The sequence below is a fragment of the Thermobia domestica genome, chromosome 14, assembly GCF_964235325.1.
Source record: "Thermobia domestica chromosome 14, izTheDome1.hap1.1, whole genome shotgun sequence".
In the NCBI taxonomy this organism is placed as follows: Eukaryota; Metazoa; Arthropoda; class Insecta; order Zygentoma; family Lepismatidae; genus Thermobia; species Thermobia domestica.
Window position 1 is genome coordinate 166637273 of NC_137467.1, and position 27161 is coordinate 166664433.

Sequence of the window (27161 nt, forward strand, 5' to 3'; positions counted from 1 at the left end):
GGAACACTGAGGTAGACGGCAGTAGCATTAATGTGTTACTGAAATCTTACACGGTATTTTAGCGCTCCTTAAACTTTCTTGGTAAGTATGACATTTTCATATTTGTTGCATTTGAGCATATGCCTATTTTGTAGTTTGTTGTTTCATTTACTGACGTTCATAGTAAAAGTTTTCCTTTTGTAAATTATTTTTAATCAAAATTTAACTTTACTGGGTTATTGTTTTGATTTTTAATTAGTGGGGTGAATAGAAACACTTCTTGGGAAATTCTTGAAATTCCTCAAGGAGTGGAAAATTCTTGAGGAGCAGAAAAAAGGACCTGATAGGAATGTATCAACCATCTCTAAGAACAGATTTCCAAGTCTCCTGAAAAAAAAAAAAAAAAAAATGTGAAACTGAAGGAGGAAAATATCAGGGCTGGATTTGAAAAGTGTGGAATTTTTCCCCTTTGTCGAGACCAAATACTGAGGATGTTGCCAAAAAAAGACAATGAACGAGAAGAAACAGAACAGCAAAAGTCACCTCAGACTGTAAACCGTTCCCTTATGGATCTTCTCAGGAGCATGAGAAAAGATGAAAAAATTAAATAAGGGAAGAAGAGAGTACGAATAGATGTTTCTGGTAAGAGTTTTGGTTTGTTTTCTGAAAAACTGTAAACCGTTCCCTTATGGATCTTCTCAGGAGCATGAGAGAAGATGAAAAAATTAAATAAGGGAAGAAGAGAGTACGAATAGATGTTTCTGGTAAGAGTTTTGGTTTGTTTTCTGAAAAACTGTAAACCGTTCCCTTATGGATCTTCTCAGGAGCATGAGAGAAGATGAAAAAATTAAATAAGGGAAGAAGAGAGTACGAATAGATGTTTCTGGTAAGAGTTTTGGTTTGTTTTCTGAAAAACTGTAAACCGTTCCCTTATGGATCTTCTCAGGAGCATGAGAGAAGATGAAAAAATTAAATAAGGGAAGAAGAGAGTACGAATAGATGTTTCTGGTAAGAGTTTTGGTTTGTTTTCTGAAAAACTGTAAACCGTTCCCTTATGGATCTTCTCAGGAGCATGAGAGAAGATGAAAAAATTAAATAAGGGAAGAAGAGAGTACGAATAGATGTTTCTGGTAAGAGTTTTGGTTTGTTTTCTGAAAAACTGTAAACCGTTCCCTTATGGATCTTCTCAGGAGCATGAGAGAAGATGAAAAAATTAAATAAGGGAAGAAGAGAGTACGAATAGATGTTTCTGGTAAGAGTTTTGGTTTGTTTTCTGAAAAACTGTAAACCGTTCCCTTATGGATCTTCTCAGGAGCATGAGAGAAGATGAAAAAATTAAATAAGGGAAGAAGAGAGTACGAATAGATGTTTCTGGTAAGAGTTTTGGTTTGTTTTCTGAAAAACTGTAAACCGTTCCCTTATGGATCTTCTCAGGAGCATGAGAGAAGATGAAAAAATTAAATAAGGGAAGAAGAGAGTACGAATAGATGTTTCTGGTAAGAGTTTTGGTTTGTTTTCTGAAAAACTGTAAACCGTTCCCTTATGGATCTTCTCAGGAGCATGAGAGAAGATGAAAAAATTAAATAAGGGAAGAAGAGAGTACGAATAGATGTTTCTGGTAAGAGTTTTGGTTTGTTTTCTGAAAAACTGTAAACCGTTCCCTTATGGATCTTCTCAGGAGCATGAGAGAAGATGAAAAAATTAAATAAGGGAAGAAGAGAGTACGAATAGATGTTTCTGGTAAGAGTTTTGGTTTGTTTTCTGAAAAACTGTAAACCGTTCCCTTATGGATCTTCTCAGGAGCATGAGAAAACATGAAAAAATTAAATAAGGGAAGAAGAGAGTACGAATAGATGTTTCTGGTAAGAGTTTTGGTTTGTTTTCTGAAAAACTGTAAACCGTTCCCTTATGGATCTTCTCAGGAGCATGAGAAAAGATGAAAAAATTAAATAAGGGAAGAAGAGAGTACGAATAGATGTTTCTGGTAAGAGTTTTGGTTTGTTTTCTGAAAAACTGTAAACCGTTCCCTTATGGATCTTCTCAGGAGCATGAGAAAAGATGAAAAAATTAAATAAGGGAAGAAGAGAGTACGAATAGATGTTTCTGGTAAGAGTTTTGGTTTGTTTTCTGAAAAACTGTAAACCGTTCCCTTATGGATCTTCTCAGGAGCATGAGAAAAGATGAAAAAATTAAATAAGGGAAGAAGAGAGTACGAATAGATGTTTCTGGTAAGAGTTTTGGTTTGTTTTCTGAAAAACTGTAAACCGTTCCCTTATGGATCTTCTCAGGAGCATGAGAAAAGATGAAAAAATTAAATAAGGGAAGAAGAGAGTACGAATAGATGTTTCTGGTAAGAGTTTTGGTTTGTTTTCTGAAAAACTGTAAACCGTTCCCTTATGGATCTTCTCAGGAGCATGAGAAAAGATGAAAAAATTAAATAAGGGAAGAAGAGAGTACGAATAGATGTTTCTGGTAAGAGTTTTGGTTTGTTTTCTGAAAAACTGTAAACCGTTCCCTTATGGATCTTCTCAGGAGCATGAGAAAAGATGAAAAAATTAAATAAGGGAAGAAGAGAGTACGAATAGATGTTTCTGGTAAGAGTTTTGGTTTGTTTTCTGAAAAACTGTAAACCGTTCCCTTATGGATCTTCTCAGGAGCATGAGAAAAGATGAAAAAATTAAATAAGGGAAGAAGAGAGTACGAATAGATGTTTCTGGTAAGAGTTTTGGTTTGTTTTCTGAAAAACTGTAAACCGTTCCCTTATGGATCTTCTCAGGAGCATGAGAGAAGATGAAAAAATTAAATAAGGGAAGAAGAGAGTACGAATAGATGTTTCTGGTAAGAGTTTTGGTTTGTTTTCTGAAAAACTGTAAACCGTTCCCTTATGGATCTTCTCAGGAGCATGAGAGAAGATGAAAAAATTAAATAAGGGAAGAAGAGAGTACGAATAGATGTTTCTGGTAAGAGTTTTGGTTTGTTTTCTGAAAAACTGTAAACCGTTCCCTTATGGATCTTCTCAGGAGCATGAGAGAAGATGAAAAAATTAAATAAGGGAAGAAGAGAGTACGAATAGATGTTTCTGGTAAGAGTTTTGGTTTGTTTTCTGAAAAACTGTAAACCGTTCCCTTATGGATCTTCTCAGGAGCATGAGAGAAGATGAAAAAATTAAATAAGGGAAGAAGAGAGTACGAATAGATGTTTCTGGTAAGAGTTTTGGTTTGTTTTCTGAAAAACTGTAAACCGTTCCCTTATGGATCTTCTCAGGAGCATGAGAGAAGATGAAAAAATTAAATAAGGGAAGAAGAGAGTACGAATAGATGTTTCTGGTAAGAGTTTTGGTTTGTTTTCTGAAAAACTGTAAACCGTTCCCTTATGGATCTTCTCAGGAGCATGAGAGAAGATGAAAAAATTAAATAAGGGAAGAAGAGAGTACGAATAGATGTTTCTGGTAAGAGTTTTGGTTTGTTTTCTGAAAAACTGTAAACCGTTCCCTTATGGATCTTCTCAGGAGCATGAGAGAAGATGAAAAAATTAAATAAGGGAAGAAGAGAGTACGAATAGATGTTTCTGGTAAGAGTTTTGGTTTGTTTTCTGAAAAACTGTAAACCGTTCCCTTATGGATCTTCTCAGGAGCATGAGAGAAGATGAAAAAATTAAATAAGGGAAGAAGAGAGTACGAATAGATGTTTCTGGTAAGAGTTTTGGTTTGTTTTCTGAAAAACTGTAAACCGTTCCCTTATGGATCTTCTCAGGAGCATGAGAGAAGATGAAAAAATTAAATAAGGGAAGAAGAGAGTACGAATAGATGTTTCTGGTAAGAGTTTTGGTTTGTTTTCTGAAAAACTGTAAACCGTTCCCTTATGGATCTTCTCAGGAGCATGAGAGAAGATGAAAAAATTAAATAAGGGAAGAAGAGAGTACGAATAGATGTTTCTGGTAAGAGTTTTGGTTTGTTTTCTGAAAAACTGTAAACCGTTCCCTTATGGATCTTCTCAGGAGCATGAGAGAAGATGAAAAAATTAAATAAGGGAAGAAGAGAGTACGAATAGATGTTTCTGGTAAGAGTTTTGGTTTGTTTTCTGAAAATGATACATTTTCATCAAATCACAACGAAACTCAACCTACCTTTGTATTGTCGGAAGAGGAGAAAGACAACACTCCAGAAGACAACATTCCAGACGATCACGAACTAGATGATGGTTTTCTAAAGCTGGTGATTTTGCTGTGGTAAAATGAGAAGCTAAAACTCGATGAGACTATTCAGCACCCAAGTGCAAAAATGGGAACATGATGCATATGTGGGAGTGTTTTATAAGAGAGCACATAAACAATGAAATTTTCAAAACGAAACTGTTGGGTTTTATTAGGAGTTCGTCAGCACGCTTTAAGTATATGATAACTTTCGGGCCCCTTCGTGGCTAAGCGGTTAGCGTACGCGCCTTTGGCGTGGGAGACCCGGGTTCGATTCCCGGTGGGAGCTCACGTAGTTCTGATTCTACGTTAATCAGTAGGTCCACGTCTCATATAGCCTCGCTGCTGAACGGGACGTAAACCTCAAAATCAACTCAACTCATGATAAGTTTCCCTGATGATTTCAGTGGTTTAAATCTTATTCAAATATCATCAAAACTATATGGTCGTTTATACCTATATTGTGCATTGTATTGTTTTATAAGTTTGTAACTTATGTAATACTGGTCTTATTGAACTAATATCTTGCAGGTATCAAATAAATCGTTCGTTTCAACAAATACGCTGTTTCTTTTTTACCTTTCCAATAGTATAAAAGAAACAACAATGAAAATAAAGTAGTTGTTTCTATTCACCCCATGGGTAGGGGTGAATAGAAACATTAAGAAAAATCAAGGTGAAGAAAAGTGGAGTTGATAAATTAATATGACGTTTACTGAAATTCATTAGCATATTAAGACCTTTCTTTTGGAATAATCTGATACGCGAAATCTTTAACATTACCAGACTTATATTCTCATATAGCCAAAAATGTGTTTCTATTCACCCCATTTGACGGTATCTCTTTTTAATTATTTGTTTTTCGAAGGTACAATAATTCAATCAAATTAGGGAGATAGAAATTAAAATTTCGACCAGTCAGATTGAATCATTAGTGAAAAGAACCGTTTCTTTTTAAACATTGTTTTGCTTTTTCGTTGTAGAGAGAACTTTAAGTCTCAGCAATATACTTTAAATAATTAAATTCACTACGCAAAATATTAATAAAATGGAAAATGGATAATCAATGGATCTCATAATCGATTTAAGTTGTCTGTGGGCAAAATTTCAACATTCAGATCTAGAAGCTAATTTAGTTTTTGTTTATTCAGTTTTGGTTAACTTCTTATAGGTAATTTTAATTTAGGTTTTATTTATTCAGTTTCGACTAATTTCTTATAGGTAATTTTAATTTAGTTTCTATTTATTGTTTTGGCTGACTTCTTATAGGTAATTTTAATTTAGTTTCTATTTATTCAGTTTTGGCTAACTTCATATAGGTAATTTTAATTTAGTTTTTTTATTATTATTACTGTTTTGGCTAACTTCTTATAGGTAATTTTAATTTAGTTTTTATTTATTCAGTTTTGGCTAACTTCATATAGGTAATTTTAAAGTGAGTCGCGGTCGAATGAATGTTGTAAACTGCTTCTAAATGCGAGTCTGCTTTTGTTTTATCTTCCTACTTTACAGAGTTCGTATGTTTGGAAATACAACTAATTAATATGTAGCAGACGTTTCTTATCTTCGTGTCTTCTCCACTAGCTGTGACTAGATTACATTGTTCCAGCAAACTACCGTTATTTATGCATGCTTTATGTTCTTGTTAGAGGAATTACAGTGGTGATCGACGTAATGTAGTATAGGAAGAGCGGTAGAGTTCATCTTTTGGTTCGATAAGAACATGTTAACAAGAGCATCGTAAAATTTGTACTGTAAGCGTTGTTGTACAATAACATTTCTTGTTAAAAATGTAAAGTTCTAGACAATTAAGAGTGCATCTTGTCACATATAAATATCATATACTTTAGTTATTATAAAAAAGCTAATTTCAATTATTTGTACATGTGGGCGTTTCACATTGTCGACGAAATAAATCAACATAAGGCGAAATGTTTTTCAATTGGTATTGGCAAGTTTTCTCCTTTGCTATTCGGGTATGTGAAATATGTAGATCGACTATACTTGGTTTCAACGTTACTTTCAAGAAAAAGCATAAAATTTGTGATATAAAAAGGAAATGTGCTCTAGTTAGCAACAGTAACTTCAGTAACTTTTCGTAACTGTACTCATTTGTAGTTAAAACGATATACATGGGAATCGAACCTAATTATTTGTAATTAATATAGGCCTATACAGGAGCCAGCAAGACAAGGTCTTTGAGAGCTCGCAGCGGCGTTGCCACTACTCACGTATTAAAACTTCTTCGGTACATCTATATTGGCAGCTTTCCTAATGGCGTAACACAGAGTGACTGTGGTTAGTAACACTAGCCCCAAAGTAGGGGCTTCATTATTCCTCCGCAAGTGGTAAGAAACTTCAGGGACCATCTCTTGATGATTCCTCTATAGCACTTATGCTTTATTCTCACATGTAAGGTTGAAAATATTATCATTCAAATTTATATTGCTTTTAAATATATTTCTTTGGGGGTCGTCTGAAGCATAAACTGTCCCGCGTTTATCTATTACTATAGAGATACTAGTTTTAATCGTTTGCTATCAAGATAGAATAGAGAATCTTCTTAGATTGCATTATTACAGTTAAACAAACATATAAACCGTATATTAGTAAATCCCAGGCAACCTCCATTTTTTAAAACAAAGGATTTTAAAAAAATACACCAACAGCACATATTGAATACATTTTCAGAACTTACTATAAAACTATACTAAAACTCACATCAGATACAGATCTTCCTTAATCTTCCTCAATGGAAAGCCCACTGAATTTGCAAACGTTCAAGACTACAGCGGTACGTGAGGGAGAGGTAAAGTTAGAATTTAATGGAAGCTCGTAAGTCTGTTTAGTAAAGAAAAACTCCACATCATATATCGCGAAAGTAAGACGACCCCATATTTTTGGACAATAAATTGAGACAAGAAACCTCGTCTTGGGTTCAGAAATATACGTTGCTGTACACACACTGGAAAGACAGGAAAAACAAGATGCCATCTTTTGGCGATTACCGCCCTTTAACATTCACTTTAAAATCTCAGAATATCTTACCTTGAAAAACCAATGTCGACTGTGTTCGCTGTTGGATTGAGCAAGATCGAAACATTCAACACTCGTGGGATTACGCTTCAGCTTGTTTCTAAACAGATCTGTATAGAAGTTTAAGTCCCAATCATCGAACGCAAGACCTGCAACAAATATATACAACTTTTAAACTCATACACGGGTTATTTACAAATACAGCATGATATATGATTTACAAAAAGAAAACATGATATTCATTTCAGATTAGAACTTTTATTTTTTGTGGATTTCACAGATTACTTCCTAGTGTCAATAAATCCAGCACAAACCTAAGAGACGAATACATGAAATTTTATCCGTTATGAGGAAATTAGAATGGCAATTATGGTAAAATTATGAGATCTCAATTTATGATGTTGCAGAATCGCCTTTATGAAGAATGTTTCAATAACAAAAACTATATGGGAGCATTAGTTAGTTTTATATCATCATGCGTATTCTGTTCTTATTGGCAGGTCATTAGCCGCAGCTGAGAAGCTTCCATGCTCCACAGTCTTCCGCTAACCTCTTCGTTATATATATACCGTATTTATCCGTGTATGCCGTGCACCTTTTCTGCACAAAAACGATGTCAAAAAACAGGGTGCGCGGCATACACGAGGAAATGTAGAATTGACTGAGCCACCAAGCATTTAAAATCACGGGGAGTTTTTATTAACCTAATACTGGAATATTATGAGTAATTTTACAAGAGTAGAAAAGTTTAAATATAAAATGACAAGTTACAGCTCATTTTTCCTCTTTGCATCAACCGGCCTTTCAAGAACCACTTGCGGCGACTGTACACTGAATGGATGGCAACTGCAGTACACGAAACTACGCCAACTGGCCGAACTAAGAAACCTGCACTTCGCCTTTTGTGCGAATCGATTATTGAAGCATGGAATTCAATTCCAGAGGATCTTGTCGTCCGCAGCTTTAAAAAATGGCGATGGGAGCGAAGACTTTATTTAGTCCGATGGTGATACGTGCTCCAGCTCCTCAGTGACGAAGAAAGCTAGGCACGGGAGTGATTTCTGTTAATAATCACAGTATTGTTAGATTGTCTCTGTGTATAACAATTTTAATGATTAAAAGTAGGATGAAAAATACATTGTACCGTTTTTTTTTCTTCAGAAAATTGATGTGCGCTGCTAACACGTTTTTTTTTATTTGTTTTTTTGTTTTTTTTGTTTTTCAATTTTAACGTTCCAGAAATTGGGGGTGCGCGGCTTACACGCGTAAATACGGTATATATATATATATATATATATATATATATATATATATCGGGTGTTTCAAAACAACACCCACAACGTTTGGAAGGTGATTCCTGACACCAAGATAAGGCAAAAAGTATAGACCAACCTGGGTACCCAAATGCTTTCTTTCGGAGTTATAGACTGTCGAAAACATAAAAAATGATATGGGAGTACCTTTATATGGGGTCAAAAACATAAAAAATTAACTTAAAAGGTCCATAGCTCCGAAACTATGGGACCTACCGCAGTCGAGTCAAGACTTCACTTAGGAACTAGCATGTGCCCTATCCAAATGCGTGAGTTTCAGAATCCTGTGGTACTTCCGCAACAATATTTGTAGAAGTAGTTGTTGAGTACTTCAAATTATATGGCCGTAGCCAACTCATTCTATAAAAAATGTTGCGTGAGTACCTTAGGATTCTGAAACATGTATTTTTGGATAGCGCACGTATTAGTTTCTAAGTGAATTCTTGACCCGACTACGGTAGGCCCCACAGTTCTGGAGCTTTGGACTTTTAAAGTCCAGTTTTCCATGTTTTCGGCAGCCTATAACTCCGAAAGGAAGCATTTGTGCACCCAGGTTAGTCTATACTTTTTGTCTTATTTTGGTGTCAGGAATCACTTCCAAACGTTGTCGGTGTTGTTTTGAAACACCCTATCTATCTATCTATCTATCTATCTATCTATCTATATATATATATATATATATATATATATATATATATATATATATATACATAAAAGGCACTTTGTTTCGAAGACTAATCTAACTATCTGTTGTTGATTTGTACTTGGCCTTGGTAACGATAGTTAGAGAAAGATGTTCGGTGTTAACTGTACATACAACTGTAGATTTCTAGTTGAAGGATGCTTTGAGTATATTCATTGAGAAGAAACAATACATTATGAATGTTACGAATTAGTGTTGAAATTTAAGTGTGGATATTACAAACACATAAGTTTAATTTGAGAAATTATGTTCGATCTGTAAGTTAATTAATAATATTTAATTAAAATAGAAATCGACGCATAAAGATAAGCAAAAATAGTAACGGTTGACTGTGTCTGCATGAGGTTTTCTGAACGCTTTCAGCCACTTACGCTGTGACCTTGCTCATCAAGTTAAGTCACTTAACATTAAGATCGAATTACTTTTTGACAAAAATGAGTGAATCAACCTAGTGAATAAGGCCACCAGGCTTAATTAATATAGGGTGTTCAAAAAGTTGCTCAACATTACGAGAAAACATTTCTTCTTACTAATATTTTTTTATTGTTATTTCGTTCAGAGGTCACTGTCTCCTAAAAAAATGTAATGAACACACGACTACGCAATCTGAGATCCCGAATGTCAATTTTCTGTGAATGCATAAGTAACTCCTTCAGCGTATGTGGATGTCGCTGGCCATACTCGAGAATTTTGGGCATTAATGCATCCATCTAGATTTAACCATGCCTTACCGGTTCAGTACTAACCACCGTGTTCCTTCCCTTCTGATGATACAAATTCCAGAATCACCGACAATAGTCTTTCATCCATGTCTTCAGGCAGCAGTTGCTGGACTGCTCTAACTTTATAAGCTGCTCTAACATAACGAGGTTTGTTAAAAAAAATATATATCCGACTTGATTATTATTATTATTTCGTAAACAAATGTAATTAGGGCGGCGTGATTCGATGCACATGTGTAGGTGATCCTAATGTGCGTACTCTTTTTTCCAGTCTGCAGAAGTAGTCAGTCATCAACACACCGTCGATGAATGAGGAAGTGTAAGTGAGCAGCGTCGGAATTTCTATTCAACAAAATGACTGGAACACTTGAACAATACTACTGTATTAAACTTTGTGTTACGCTTGGAGAATTGCAAACGGAAACGATCCGCAAGATTCCACAGACCTTCAAGGACGAAGCATTCTTGACATTTCATTGGCCATTCTTCATACTTGATACAGACTTTCTTTGCCAAACACAGCACACCGGCGCTTCGTCAGGCTTCCTACTGTCATGACATGGCTCCATGTGATTTCTGGCCTTACTCCAAGCTGGAAATGATCCTGAAGGGAACTAGATATCAGTCCAGAGAAGACAACGTGCAGAATACGGCGGAAAATTGCGCACAATCCCAAAAGAGGTGTTCCCGCACTGCTTCCAATAGAGGGAGAACTGTTGGATGAAGTGCGTAGCAGACCAAGGGGATTACTTTGAAGAAGATTACTGTATGACTGTGGTATCTGGATATACAAATTTTCTTTTCTAGTAATAAAAGTCAAATACTTTTCGAATAAACCTCGTATGTTCATAAAAACAACTATTTGCAGAAAATTTCAATTTCAATATTAGCATCATCGCAAAAGATCTAGATCCTAGTAGCATGAAATCTAATTCGCAATCCTTTGTTCAAGGGGCCGCGGTGGCTCAGTGGTAGAGCGTTCACCTCTGGTGCTTGGGGTTCCGGATTCGATCCCAGCCCCCACCATATGAACTTTGTGGTGGACAAACACCGTATGCGTGCGTTTTCTCGGGGTTCTCCCGTTTCCTCCCACTTTCTTCATTCCACCATTTCATTCATTACTCAGCATCACCGTCTCCTTTAGCCTAACCGGCATAAACGTGGGACGTAAAACTCAAACATTTTATTTCATTTCATTTTCCTTTGTTCAAACGTGAGATATCTACTGCTGAGGCTCACCAAGAAGTAAACAGCTTACCCAAGTGATCATTTACTTCTTCCAATGCCTTCCTTCCATGCTGAAGAACATCCACTTCATACCACTGTTCAGGTACTATACCCAGATCAAAGCTCTCGATTGGTTTAACATATGGACATTGTGTCATTCGATCGTGCAACGAAGCCACAACCTTAAAAATAAATAAATAAATAAAATCAATTCTACTGTTAATTCTTGAGCAATCCTTTCTTCTCTCCCCTCTATGTTTTGATGATAAACAGTGATCTGAAACCTAGGTATTTCTAGTTAGTGTTTTCAATTCATAAGTACTACAGAGTGAGCCAAAATAATACCTTTATTCTTTGAATATTAACAACAGAGAAACTATAGCAAATAAAATCAAATGCTTCATATTCACCTTAAATAATCCTAAGAACTAAGGAACGGTTCCGAGAAACATGGTCCTCATCACCAGCCATCTTAAGTATGAAAGAGATTAAAATGGTAAAAATATGTGAGAAAGTGAAAGGATAAAAAAAAAAAAAAAAAGAAAATGAATCGAAATAAATATACGTAATAAATATATATTTCAAGGGGACACCGTAGTCTAGTTAGAGCGTTGGACTCACATCCACGTGGTTCCGGGTTCGATTCCCGGCTGGTGCTTCCCCAATTTTCGGCGTCCCCCCAGTGTCGTGAGGCAAACTGGTGAGTCACGTGAATTAAAGACGGGACGGCCATTACGTCTCGAAAGCTCCTGATACGCCGGACCCCGCGTTCGTCGCTAGACTGGACGTAGTTAAGCCAGTCGCTAACAGATGGCGTTGAGCGGTTCAGGCCCACAAATCGGGCCGTCATATCAAGTGGTTTGGTTTGGTTTGGTTTTTTAATAAATATGTATTTCACGTAAAGATATCATTTCACTAAGGGAAATGAGTCAACGTAAATCACCATGAACCTAGGCACTGTTCGCCACTGTTATTCATCTTTCTTTCCAAACAGCGGTAGTATAAGGTAAAACGATAATTTCAAATCGGGTTAATTTCACCTTTGTCCACATTGAAAAAAAAATGAAATCTTTGAGTTTCACGTCCCACGGTTATGCCAGTGAGGCTAAAGGAGACGGTGATGATGAGAGATGAGTGAAATGGTGGAATGAAGAAAGTGGGAGGAAACGGGAGAACCCCGAGAAAACCCACGAGCACAGTGTTTGTCCACCACAAAGTTCACTTGGCGGGGGGCTGGGATCGAACCCGGGACCCCAAGCACCAGAGATGAACGCTCTACCACTGAGCCACCGCGCCCCCTTTTGTCCAGATTGAGTGCAAGGTTTAATTTATGAATGTAAAAAAAGATTCGTTAATTTTGCATTCAGTCGTAGTTTCTGCTCTTACCATCAAACCTCTTACATTAGCAATACCATGTTTATTTTCCGCACGATACAATGACAGCCCAAACAATTATTTCGGACCGGGAATGCTAGTAACACAGTGACATAACTATGGGAGAGGGGAATGGGGCTTTTGCTCCGGGCGCTGGATTAGGGGGGGCGCAAAACTAGGCAAATATTTATTTTTACTATAACGCAAGAAAAGGAGTTTTAGCAAACTAAAAGATCATAAAAAATCAGCTCAAAAACTTAACAGAACAACAATGACTCACCAAACTTAGGATCATATCCATAAGGCATAAGTTAGCTTGAAACCTATCGTTTGAGCCTATATTGTAAAAACGTTTGCAGTCAAAAGAGCACGCAAAATTAAATTTTAGTTCCAGCTTTTTGTGTTTTCATTTAGCTTACATCGATTTAAAGAGATCTGCAAAATGGCTGAGATAATACTCGCGACAACAGCTTGAGTGTGTGTCATAATTAAATATTCCTATCCTAAAGCAACAGACCATTGATTCACTGTACACATATGCACATCCCAATATATTTCCAAAAACATTGTGATTTGCAGTTAATATGATAAGACTACAAAAATATGTCAAGCATGCTATTCTCAAATTATTTGGCAATCAAATATTAGTTAGTTGATGTTTTATTTTGTGCTAAAAATTAAATTATGTACTGCAATTTTCAAATCAAGCATTAGTACTTGAAGAAGAAGAAAAAAAGAATAGGTCTGGAAAGGGGAGGGCAGAGCGCTAAGATGAGTTCTTGCCCCGAGCGACAACTAGCCCAGTTGCGTCGCTGTAGTAAAATGAACATACTCAGCTATTCTGATACAAATATTCTTTTAACTTCGACCTATATAATTTTTCATACCTGTAAGGAATATTTTTTATCCGTTCACTTTTCCACATATTTTTACCTTTTTAAACTTTTCAAGACTTACGAAATCTGATGACGAGAATCGTGTTCCTCAAAAACATTCCTTAGTTCTTGGTATTATTGTGGTGAGTATGAAGCATACTATCACTGTTCACAGTTTGTACTTCTATACCAGAGAAACTATTCACGATTAATCTGAAATAAAGCAATCTATAATGGTTTAATCGACATAGGTATATTGAATGGTATTTGTGTTCCGGCTCTGATTTCACGGGATAATTAATTAACTTAGCAACGAGTTAAAAGCAGGAAAGAAATAATTTTTAAAAAAATCAAGTAGTAAAAAAGAAACAAAGCATCAGGGACAATACAGGGCTAAAATGAAAGAAAGAACCAAAATATATGAATGCACATGAGTTGCACACTTGTTACTTGCAGTACGTCACTCTGTGCAAGATGACTCACGTGCATCTTTTCTGTGTCTACAGTTCTAGGTTCGATATCCTTTGGAGATGAAAGATGTACTTGCCTAGTACACAAACCTAAGCAGTGCTTCAGATCCCACTTCGAACAGTATTTCAAGTCTTATATAGGCTTTGCTCTGAAAAGAGACGTTAAAACCTAATCAATTAACTGCTTACTTGATCGAACTCCAGACGACTAGAAGGAAAAATAAATAAAAACCTAATTAGCTTATTTACCTGTTCTTCTAATTCTTGACTAATGTTACTCCTAGTTTCTGAGAACTTCAGCAAATACCTAGTTGATAATTCCAGACGATTGATCTGGCTCAAGCCTATGGAATGACATATTGACACAGCGTTCGTAGAAAAAGCAGTCGAAAAATTTAGTCTGTAATAAGAAACAACAGAGTATCAAAATTATGAGAAAATTCATCACTGGATATAGTATGGACTATTCTTTACTCGCTTGATATGTATTATATAACGTCAACCAGCAAATATTATAAGAAACTCTTTTATAGAGGTTTGAATAATCATCACTAAATAAATCCAAATAATTAGAACAGATTTCAATTGTGACAGAGACACGAACTAAAGTAACCGCGACGACTAGTGAAGTCTGGGCTCTACATAAACTATAGAACTGCTTTGCCTCACGTGTGATGCATCGGAAGAATTCGGTACAATTCGTGAAGCCGTTTTCCGAACGCACAGTTGAGAAAACGTGAAACAACAGAAGTGGACCAACAATGTTGCCAGACTTAGAAGACATGGCGAACAAGTGACAAAGAAACAGCGCTTAAAGAACTATAACACGAACACTTAACAATTATTCGAATTAAGTGGCAACAACAACAATAACAATAAAAATAAACAAAACGAAAACTTCGCGGTAATCAGAAACAATGTGCCCTCAAGAGATGTTCTCCGTATAGCGCGAGAAACGACACTGCCAAAATTTCATGAGTGGGGATTGACGACCATGATACACTCTTGCCCTCTATTGGATGCTGAAATTGGTAGATCTAGATCAAGCCTCACGATTCCGTGCGATCATTATATATGACTTAAACCAAGAAAGTGTACCGCAACAGAAACAAAATCACGTCATTAAGTATGCTGTGCCACGCCATCTCCCCGAAGATCCAGCTTTATATTATTTTCTCATCTTCTTCCCCCATCCAAAATCTTCCTAACTGGAACGTTATACAGAGTATATCGAAAGTCCGGGGCCATTGGCCAACTCAATTATGAGTAAAGATAGTAAATAATGGAAAATGAGGGGAATTATTGGAAATAGGTGATTTCAATCTAAAAACGGTGGATAATTTTTCCAATTACACCAGCCGCTTGGGATCTACACTGCGTAACTCACCCAAGTTTCATAATAAAAATAAAATATTGTAAACGAAAGATTGTGAGATGAAACTCTGGCTTACCGCAAAGCTGGTTAGACTTTAATAGAGTTGGTAGCACTGCTCACAAGTAACCTTGAAGAGTGGTTTGAAGGCACAAGCTTCGTGGCGCTCGAGATGATGTCACGTTGCTGCCTACTTCTCTGCTCCAAGCCAGGAGCTGGTTATAGTGCTACTTTGGAGGTGAGTGCGAATGGTTAACTTAGAATACTAGGGGGGAAAAAAAGAAAATGGGTCGTAACTATATTTCATTAACGTTAAATATTCTTTACAATTGGCTTTGATAAATATAGTATTTGGTTTTGACCATTAATATTACTAAGGTCATATGAGATTACTTGAGATTAACGGAAGTATATTTTCTGAATTAGAAAAAAAAAAAAAAAAAACACACACACACACATTAACTTACATAGTACCTTTTGAATGAACATGCAAGCAAGATATCGTATATATAAATAACATGTTGAAACCTGCTTCCTTGCATAAGGATATCAACTATTTTGTCATAATAAGAAGAGTTATTGTAGAATTTCATATTGCCGTAATACTAATTTTCAGGCAAGAGAAGACTACTAAATGAATGATAAGGCTTGTAACTTTAAGTTAAACGCCAAAAGGAAAACGAAAGAAATTGTAACGTGTTTCGTTAGCTGCAACCTGCTACTAGACCCATTAATACTTAATTCTTTTCTTCCCACATTTTCATGCTACGGAAATCGCTTAGCAGTACGAAAGTTTCACACAATTGAAAATTACTGTAAAAGCGTACTATTTTTCATAACGAACAATTAGTATTGGAATAATTATTAAATTCAGTTCTCCTTTTCAATTGGAAAACGTTTTTTTCTCAAAACAATTATTCATTTTGTTGAAGACTTTAAACTTAAAAGTTGTTACTATCAGAGATTTTCAATTTACTCCTATTTGTTACTTGTTAAATGGTTATTTACGTTCTATATAAAAAACTCAGATTTGTTACAGTAAAATTTTTGCTTGTTAGAAATTCTTTTGACTTCACAAGTAGTCGTAGAAGTTTTTCTAGTAGTATACTAGAGGTAGAATACTTCTCTTTTGAATATTTAGTGATAAGCCTTTTCCAGTCTTGAATCATCCCACTGCGTCGTCATTGTTCTCAGTAGTGGGGGAGTGGAATTTTCCTTCCCTCTCCTTTTATAATTTTCTATTCTAAAGGGAGGGAGGATGAGATCCTTTCCCGCAGGGCTGTGGATATTGGGGGCAATTTTAAGGTTATATATGTTTCGTCTACACGTTACAACTGGTAAGGCGCTCTATGTGTATATTGTATATTTTTCTTTAACATGTAGATTTAAAATTTGTAATAATCTAACATAGTGTCATTTGGAAAAACATACCTTGATATTGGGTTTGGAATAATGTTAATCTGATAGCATTGCAGAGTATGTCAAACAATGTCCCACTGCTGATATTTACCTGGTGCAAAATTTGAGCGTATTTTATCTATTACTTTAAAAGTTCCATGGGTCAGTCACAAAATTAGTTGCACTCCTTCGTAAATATTTTCGGTGAAAGGTTATTTTGAGGAAACTGGGTGGTAACACTAGTGAAACTTTGTACTAATTTAGGGGAATTGTATTATACTGTTTTACAACAGGAAGTTTTGCAATAAAACTAGTAGTGGAAGAAAATGATTTCCGGGTGTTATTATTCTACCTTCTACCTGCTTCAGCAGAATTTTATAATATTTTAAGTAGATCAGATACCATACATAACGTGTTAAATGTCAACAAATTTGAGTTTCAGTATTACTAGCTGAATCTGCGCTATCTACACAGTGCATTACCCTAATATGTCCATGAATCACCATCTTACTTCCTCACTGTATCTCTACATATCCCTTTAAAGACACAAGTGAAGTACGGAAAGATTGGCAAAGGGAATGAATTGCTATAGAAAAGCAAAAAATATATATTTTAATATATAGATGTTGGGGTGAGTTTGTGCCAAACTTCGAGAAGTGATAGATATCAAACTGAATTTGTTTTCCTTATAAGTCCATGTTCAAGTACATAACACTGAAGCTCTTTTCTCTGTCTTTGTAGTTGCCAGTAGACAACAGATATTGCTATTCAAATTCAAGCACAGCGCCTAGAATGTTCGTCAACCCGATATACGTGGCTCTTCTATTGGTTACCTAACATAAGGATACCGCCCTTAGCAACACCCTAGAGACAATGGGTGATATCAATAAAAATAAGTAACTACCCCTGAGAAGTCCTGCTCGAGAATCGGAGTAACTACACCTGGAGTAATCTCCTCCCTCAATTTCGTATCAATAAAACAAGCCACTACTCAGGTCTAGTCTGCTCCAGATTTATGAACGTTTACTCGCGCTTCCTCTGCACGTAGCACTAAGTCGTATCAATAAAAGAAGTGATTACTCATTTCTCCCTTTCATCGCGCAGTCATTTCGTTGTTTTTAATCTATGGCGTAGTATCTTAAAAGCCATGAAACGGGCAAGTAGCAACGATAGCTTCAACCAAAGTGCATTTGTGGATATTTTAAAAGAGTTTCCAGTGGTACTTTCAAAGTCACAGCTACCAGAAAGTAAACGAAAGAAAGCCAAAACTTTGAAGGTAATTACAGTGAAATGCAACGAAATATCAAATACATCTACGACTGAGACACAAATTCAAAAGAGAATCTTTAATATTCGAGCGAGAATAAAACAAAAATAAAAAAGAAGAAAAAATAAAAAAAAAAGGAAAGAAGAAAGTAATACTGAAACCATGGGAATTAACCTATTTGAGCTGATGGATGTTGATTGGAATCCAGCAATATCAAGATTAACACGACAAGCACATATCACGTGTTGTCCAAGGTCTTTGTAGATTGTTTGGCTTTAAGAACGAAATCAGACACTTGGCTCCTTTGTTTTCTTTTTTAAAAAAGTCCAGCCACCCACGTCATAAATCACGTCCATCTGATTGCATTTTCCACACCATACGTGTTCCCTTTCACCTTGACATAAACAAAATACATTCTCATGTATACACCCTTTCTATCAACGTTGAGTTGAGTTGATTATTAGTTCAACGTCCTTTTCAGTAGCGTGCCTATATGAGACAGAACCCACTGATTAACGTGGAATCCAAACCACATGAGCTCCTGCCGGGAATCGAACGCGGGTCTCCTATGCCAAAGGCATGTACGCTAACCGCTTAGCCACGAAATAGCTCTTCCTATTAACGTATTAGTCTCCAAAATACTAGGTTTCTTTAATGCCACTTGTATATAGTCAAGTGCTCCGATAGCACCCGGAAATGTATATTGTTCTTGCCACTCTGCCTTTGTTGTTTGTATATTACGCACACTTCCGGAAACAATCCATTTTCAGGTAGTCATAGACAGTACTTTGAGCCATACCAGAATCCCCTGACATTCCGACCTGGAATCCCAGATCACTCACGTAACGCAAGAAAACCAAGGGCACCGATTTCTCTGTAAATTTGGGGGGAGAGGGCATTCAGATGCAGAAGGTATATATATCGGGATTTTAAGACAAATTGCACTCTAATTATGCCAAATATTGTATATTCATAAATACAATAGGGGGCCCACATGAGCTTTGGGGGGCCCGGGCCCCCACAGGATCGGCGCCCTTGAAGAAAACCCGCATCTTTTCATCATTACGTAGTCCACCACCCCGAATTTCGGTTGATTCTCCTTAAAAAATGTGCTAATCACTACATTTTCTTTCATAAACTTATAATGCTTTTTGTAATCTCCATTTTCAACATTTCTATGCAGTTTATAAATTTTTCTGTGTAGTAAAACAATCATATACTCTGCCATATTTCACACGGAGTCACCTATTTAGCTTGCTCCACAAATTTGGAGAAGTTACTAGCATCACAGAGGAGTCTTTGATTTTTATTGATATCAAACGCGTAGTAGTTACTCGGCTCGAGAATAGAGGTGTGGTTACTTCAAAAGGGCGGGGCTTCTCCGAGGTCAGCCGAGACGACTAGTGCTCAGTTCTCTTTTTATTGATACCAATGCGAGTAACTACTTCAAAATTGGGCGAAATGAGTAACTTCTCCGTTTTATTGATATCACCCAATGTTGACCTTATGGGCTCTAAATAACTTTCTAAAAAGTTAAGAAAAATAACGAAACATTTATTTTGAATATTTGAATAAAAACTGACAAATCTATACAAAATTTGTGATCGACCAGCGAAAAAGGCACGTTTCTGAAGTTTGTGGTTCCCGAGATCTCTCATTCTTGAAAGAAATCGGCCACAAACATAAAAATATACAATTTTAATATACAAGTTGTTACAAAAATGTGTCACAATATATTGGCAACAGATTTCTCACATCAAAATAAGAAGAAAAAAAGTTTATATTGACCTGTGCTCAAATGTGGATACTTTCGGAGTTATAGGGGGCCGAAAACGTGAAACAAGTGAAATTTAAAAGTTTATAGCTCCACTACTATGGGACCTATCGTAGTCGGGTCAAGACATCACTAAGGAATTGGTATGTGAACTATCCAAATACAGTGAAACCTCCCTTAACGGACACCTCTATAATACGGACAGATTTTTTTTGTCCCGGCAAAAATATATGTTCTCTTACGGAACAAAACTCCCTTTTGTGGAAACTCTCAGATACGACGCGGACAGTCCTTTTCCCCCCAATTTTTTCAATAACCTCTTCATAACGGACAGGAATTATTCTCGGTTCTGCGATATATTACAGGAGACAGAAAGTATCACACACATTCCACAAGTGCATCTATCATCAAACAGAACAACTTCAAGCTGAACTTGAAATCCTTTTTTTTTCTTCTCGCAATAAACTGCTTTCTGGTGGAAATCCTAGAAAACCTTCAATAAGCAAAAGCACTCATGCAGAGTTAGTCGTATGGTCAAGAATTCTATACGGATCTTCCCTTCCCTAACAAATTTAGTGCTTTTTCCTCTGGGCCTTGCATCTTTCTCGACAATTTCATAAATAAGAAAACATTGTTTGTTTTGTAATAACATTTTTCAACGAGCAATGTTTTCTCTCTGACTTTTTTTGAAAAGCAAAATTTTTCTTTTGTACAAATTGGCGTGTCAAACGGTTGGACAAAGAAATTTGCCATTAATCTTGGTGAAACAGAAGTTCTCTAATTGATCCAACAGTTGCAAGCAAATTTCGAACAGAAACTTGTGTCCGTAGGATGTACGTACACGGCAGACAACAACTGCAGACAACAACTGCAGACTTTTTCCCACGAAATTTGGTGATTTTTTCTCCACATTTTCATAATTTAATATTAATATTGCATACTTTTTAAAGCTACTTTTACTTTTAGTATAGGCGGTATGTGAATTAGTTGATTTTTTACAGGGTGATGACATGTCCTTAAGAAAATTACCATACACGCATTATCATTTGCAGTATACAAACATATTAACACATCCCCCAACTCAATAATATTATTTAATAGAAATGAATTTCTTCTTCATCCGTCCCAGTAATTCAAATACGTACTAAATAGAGTATTTTCATATTGAATTTTCCGTATGTACGCTCATACTTAATGTATTTACTGTATATTACTGCATACAATTACCGTTGAGAGAAATTAAATTTTTGTAACCTCTCTGTAACGGACACCTCTCAGTAACGGACAAAAATTCCCGTCCCATTGGTGTCCGTTATTCAGAGGTTTCACTGTATACATGTTTAAGAATGCTCCAGTACTTCCACAACAATTTTTAGAGAGGTAGGTGGAAAGCGATTTAAGTACTCTCAAACAGGTTCTGAAAAATGGATATTTGAACAGTTTACATACCAGTTTCTCAGTGATGTTTCGGTTCGACTATGATAGGTTCTATAGTAGTGAAATTATGGACCTTTACAGTTCATTTTTTCACGTTTGGCACCCTGTAACTCCGAAACTATCCACTTTTGAGCACAGGTCTATATGAACTATTCCTGTTCTTTTGATGTGAGAAATCTATCCCAAAACATTCTGACAACTTTTCGTAACACCCTGTATAGTTACATACTCAGTAAGTTCTTAAATCACCAACTGTAATTTAATTTTGCGCAGCTGCTTAAAGTGAAGTGTGTTAAGTTGCATCAAGAAAAGAAGTGCCTAAGACAAACTCTCAAAGTTCTAGCGTACACAGGAGAATCGTTGAAACTGCAGTTCTTTTTTCAAGAAATCGATGTAAAAATTTTCCTACATAAACAACCAGTTCACCAAAAGGTCTTCTGCTAGTTTTAGAACTCTTGTTCCAAAAGTGCTTACTCTGTTTATAAATCGATTCTATATTCACATAAGTGCGTGGTGAACAAGATAACTAAATAAGTGGTTGTGGGAAACCTCTTACAGACTCAATCAACGAAGTAAGTGTTTCACTTACCTTCTTCACAATTAGACTGAAATTTCCGTTCATTTCAAAGAAAAAAGGAAAAAATAGTTCTTCACAAAAGTTAATGGGCTAAAACATTAAAGATGACACAAGTATTCAACTGTCTTAACAAACAAAGAAAAAAAAAGGAACGAAGAAATAAAGAAAAAAAAATACAGGAAGAAACAAATACAGTAGAGTACCGATTATCCGAGCTAATGTGGACCGGATCTAACTTGGATAAGCAAGTGGATACATAGAAAATTTTGTACAGTATTTATTATTGTTTTTATTGATTATTTCTCTTTATTAGATTATTTATTATTAATACATCTATTATTATTATTATTGGACATACACTACAGTACATACATATGTACATAAGTAAAACACAATACATTAAGGCACTGTTTAGCATACACAGATCATTTTTAAAAGAAGTCTTTCATTATCTTTTGCTTCATTAAGCTGCCTTGTTTCTTGGCCTCTATATTGCGCAGACGTCGTAACACCATAATGTCAGCTGATGCCGTGTCGTCTTGCTGTTCAACGCAGAGCAGTACCTTCTCGATTGCGATCAAATCATTCGTGTGAGTGATTCTTTCAACATTTACCATTTTATTGTCATCTTCGTCACCCGAACTTGTGGGACCAAATTTATAATGATCAGACAGTTCTTATTGTCCATCATCTCGCATCCAATCACTCATGTCTTCATTTGTTACTGCCTCTGTAACCTGCAGTCTGTTTATGAGATTTACTAATTCTACACCATTTGAAGATTCTTGAGTTTGTGCCATTCTTGTGCTATCATTATTTGGCGAAATATGATTTCAGGACGATAGATTTTTTTCACATTGTCCCAACATCCTGCCACAATGACATCTCTTAGATTCACTTATTTTAGACTTTCGAAAACTTTACTATTATTTTCTAGATCTTTCAATAAGTGTTTCAAAAGTCACACGGAAGAAACAAAATGCGGCAACGTCGGTCGTTATCTTTACGCCGCCAGCTTCACTTTCGCTTTGTTGTTGAAACAAAGGCGTGCAAACTGCTTATCCGTTATAACCAGACTAAGTTTTAAAAGAAGCTTTTTTGTTTGTTTGTTTCAAGTAAGTTCGGATAACACAGAACTTCGGTTAATCGAAACTCGGATAATCGGAACTCCACTGTATAAAACATGAATAATCAACTTAATGAAAAAGAAAGAAAATCAAGCAAGTATTAAAGAAAACGTAAAAGAAAAATAAATAAAAACAAGGAAAAGAAACAAAAAAGAAAAAATAAATAAAGAAAGAAAAAAGGAATAAAGAAATAACGAAAAAGAAAAGAAAGTAGAAGGAATTAAGAAATAAAGAGGAAAAATACACATATAGAAAAAAATAATAAAGAAAAAGGAAAAGTATAAAAGGCAAGCAAAAAAGAAAAGGAAATAGAAAAAGAAAATAAAAGACAGACAGAAAGAACGAAAGAAAATAAAGAAAACGAAAGAAAATTAAATGAAAAATAGATATACCTTGGTCCAATTTCTACAAGCAGTGAATTATTGTCTTCGACTAAATGAGGGGCAGCTGTCAGATTCTCAGAATGGAAAGGAGATCCTAAAATCCAATGCAGTTGTTTCTCCTCATTGGTTGTTAGGTCTTTGCTTACTTCAACATTAAAGCAGCTCTCGGTTTCTAAATCAACTAACGCTGGTACAATCTGCTGCAACTGATTGAGTTTCACACTTGTAGCTCCTGCACTGAGGCCGGGTTTCTTGTAAAACCTTAGAATTGCCATTTCCCGTCTGAAATAATAAACAAGTACGTCACTTTTGAATGTTTACTAAAAGATATAATTTCACGCATATTTAAATAATTTGTGAAAAATAATAGTTACTTACTACATCAAATTAAGTACTATACTGCTTCGGAATTTAGGTACACTCATGTTCAAAGAAAACTAGAAACTTGTTCAAAGCAAGGATGTTATAAATAGAGGATCTCCCCATATGTATCTTCATCCTATTAAATCGATGAAGCCAAAAAACAACCGAGCATCGGCACGTCTGATTGGCTACTCTCGTATCTGGCATAGTCTGATTGGCTACTTTCGTTTCCGCCATGATTGTTGGGTCAAAACATTGCGATCTTATTGGGCGGAGTGGGCAGAGTAGGGGTGGCGAAACTGTGACGTATGGCTTCAAGATTTTGTTGTAAGAGCAGATCCTCTATTTTATAAGATCCTTGGTTCAAAGACTGAGTCCAAATAAGTAAGCCTAGATCCATCACAATTCCCACAGATCTGTACAGAGGGAATGCATTTTCCCTCCGTTCTCTAGACACTAGCTGCAAGAAATACTTGTACTGACGGTAGCGAAACGTGATGAGGCAGTGAGTCTTCGTAAAGAATTTATGAAACTTGAAGATTGAGGGTTCGAAACTCGGTCTGAGGTACTTTTTTATTTTTTAAATACGAAAAAATGATGAAATAATTAAAATTCACAATAATTAAAAACAAAGTTCCACAAGTTCTTCACAAAGACTCAGTTCCTCATCACGCTCGGCTACCGCAGGCACATGTACGTTTCTTTTTTTTTTTTTTAACAAGTTTCACTCCCATCCGAAGATGGGCGGGCCGTAGAAGGAAATATCTTCTCTGTGGCCAGAGATATTTTCAAGTTTATGGAGCGTTTAATCTAGAAAGGTTCTAGAAAGGCTGTATTGTATTATAAGCTGAAATAGGAAAATGTATAAAGGTGTAGCCTTGTAGTTAGTACCTACAAAAAGAGCGGAGTGAAAATGCAATTCTCTCTGTACAGATCTGCGGGAATTGTGACGGATCTACACTCACTTTTTAGACTTAGTTTCTGAAAGGGTTTCTAGATTTTTGTGAAAAGAAGTGTACCAAAAAGAAGGCGACAAGTTTATCCGAGACATTATATAGTACAAAGACAGTAATTATTACAATTTGGAAACAGTAATAACTTTTTTTTTTTTTTTTTTTTTTTTTTTTTACATATTACACCAATGGAAGTTTAATGACATTAAAAAGAGGGTAAGCCGCAAATCGTGTACTGTATGACAGTACTACACATTTATGCATTTGCTATGATTATGGGTGACTTTCTCAATAGGCAAACGAGAGTTGGTTGAATGACTGTGTAGATTACCAGACACCAAATCGTTAATTTTAACCTTCGAGGGTATTTCAATCAAATCGGAATGCAAAATTATGAAAGAACACTTCATGAAATGCCTCCACGAAAGTGGAATAAATTTAAAATTACGTAGGCGCATGAGAAGATGATTCAAATTCAATCAATTGAAATCGTGTATTGGTATACAAGCTTTTCTCTCATATCTATCCCGTCTATCAATACAAAACTTGGTACACTCATTCCTTATCCCTTATAGCATTTTTTGAGATACTTTTGGATTGTGTGCTTTTACCCAGGGCCACTCCAGAGGGGTCCAAAATTGATTCCCAACATTCTCCCAATTTTCCCTCTTCAAGTACATTATGGGCCCCAATACATAGCACCTCTAGAAAGCTTGTTTCATGCTGAAGAGAATGAACCATAAACCATGACTTTCCAATGGACAGTGTTGATGCAATAGCTATTTTACTGCGAGTCTATGATTTTCTCTATACTAACAGGGTTAATGGGTCCCAGGGACTTACTCCGTTGTACATGGCACCTAATTTTTTGTGCACGAACATACAGGGGATATACAAAAAAAAAAAAAAAAAAAAATTCTAAAAACACTTCATACAGGACACGTAAGTTTGTCCCTCCACTGTACAACATGTGTTGCGGTTGCCGATCGTTTTTTGTTTTCAATGTGTCATGTGGACCTTCCTCTTCCGTCAGCAGAAACCAGTTCACCTGTGCCTGTCGTGATGTGAAAGTGGTGTGGTAAAATGGGCGACCTGACAGACTTCCAAAGAGGCATGATCGTTTGTTCCCGTCTGGTTGGAGCTTCAGTGGCAAACATTGTGGGGGTAACAAAAGGCACTGTGTCCAATGTCACAAGGGCATACACAATTCATGGGCAAGCACAACAGTGGTCGAAAGACAATCCTGTCAGATAGGGACCGGAGGGCATTAGAACGGATTGTAGCAGCTAATAAGACGACCACTGCAATGAAAATTACGTCTGAACTCAATTCCGGCCTACAGAATCCGGTTTCATCGAAAACAGTGCGACAGGAACTTCATAAAATGAAAATTCATGGCAGGGCCGCTATCGCCAAACCCCTGGTCACAGCAGTAAATACGAAGAGGACACCGGTAGTTTACGTATGGAGAACACCGTCGCAGGCCTATGATACAGACTGTGTGCTCCCAACTGTAAAGCATGGAGATGGTTCTGTTACAGTATGGGCAGTGATATCGTGGTTTTCTGCAGGTCCTATCATAGCCCTGCATGGACTGATGAATGCTAAGGCGTATGAGCCATTTTGGGGGACCAGGTTTACCCATGGCCCAAATATTGTTCTCTGATGGTGATGGCATCTACCGAGATTATTTGGCACCCTGTTACGATGCAAAAACGGTGAAATCATGGTTTGAGGAGCATGACCAGTAGCTATCACACCTCCCCTGGGTCTCACAATCACCAGATCTGAACATCATTGAGCCATTGTGGTCTGAGTTAGAATGGCGTGTTGGGTCTCATTACCCTCCACCAGCATCCCTTAAGGAACTGGAGCATGTTTTGGAGGAACATTGGTACAAAATTCCACATACCACGATTCAGGAGCTGTATACGTCCATTCCACGTCGGATCCAAGCTCTTTTGGACGCAAAAGGAGGCCAGACACCACACTGGGTATGATTTTCACACTTTTGCAAACGTTTTAGATTTTTTTGTCCAACCCCTTTATCTTTGTTACGTTTATCGAATGGACTAGGTTTGATTCGGATGTCCGGATGACAGGTTCATGTTCTTTCCTTGTCAGTACTGCCTAGAGTCATTACTTTTAAGAAAGAAAAGAAACTAATAGACTTTACACTCTTATAACTTATATTATTATTTTAAAACAACGATATAAATGAGTCGTGGTGTCGCGGGAGTTTCGTAAAGAATCATTCCACGTTAAAACATCCTAGATTTTCATGAAACTTCCACCACTTTTTAGTAGTACAAACGTGAAGGTTTTTTTTTCTCTCCTTAGACCAAATAGGTTTGGAGTTAGAGGCGATCAAAGTTTGGGAAAATACCACATGTACACAGCTTCCGAGATTCTTCTGCTTTAAGACTGCACTCTATATGAAAATATAATAGCTCAGGATCTAACAAACATAGCTGCGTGAATATGTTGTTTGTTGATGTTATTCGGGTCCTGTTTTGTGGTTCCGGTTGAAAGGGACTAAGCCTTTGAGATTCTGAAAATGTATATGAGAAGAACGAACGAAATATATATATAATTCATTTCCCAGAAATATTTTGAAGTG

General features: G+C 36.3%; 1 protein-coding gene across 6 annotated transcripts in view; it reads right to left on the minus strand.

The window, feature by feature from the left end:
- Pfas (phosphoribosylformylglycinamidine synthase) overlaps positions 1-27161 on the minus strand; it is a 124518-nt gene that overhangs the window by 84241 nt on the left and 13116 nt on the right. For 5 of the 6 annotated variants that reach the window (XM_081739139.1, XM_081739140.1, XM_081739138.1 and 2 more), the window contains exons 2-5: positions 23235-23507; positions 14140-14290; positions 11203-11353; positions 7219-7355 (exon numbers count right to left, since the gene is read on the minus strand). In XM_081739139.1, coding sequence (XP_081595265.1) covers positions 7219-7355; positions 11203-11353; positions 14140-14290; positions 23235-23500 — 705 coding nt within the window. In that variant the 5' untranslated portion in view covers positions 23501-23507. Of the gene's footprint in view, positions 1-7218; positions 7356-11202; positions 11354-14139; positions 14291-23234; positions 23508-25152; positions 25209-27161 lie in introns of those variants that run through there. The other variant, XM_081739137.1, reaches the window with a different exon arrangement.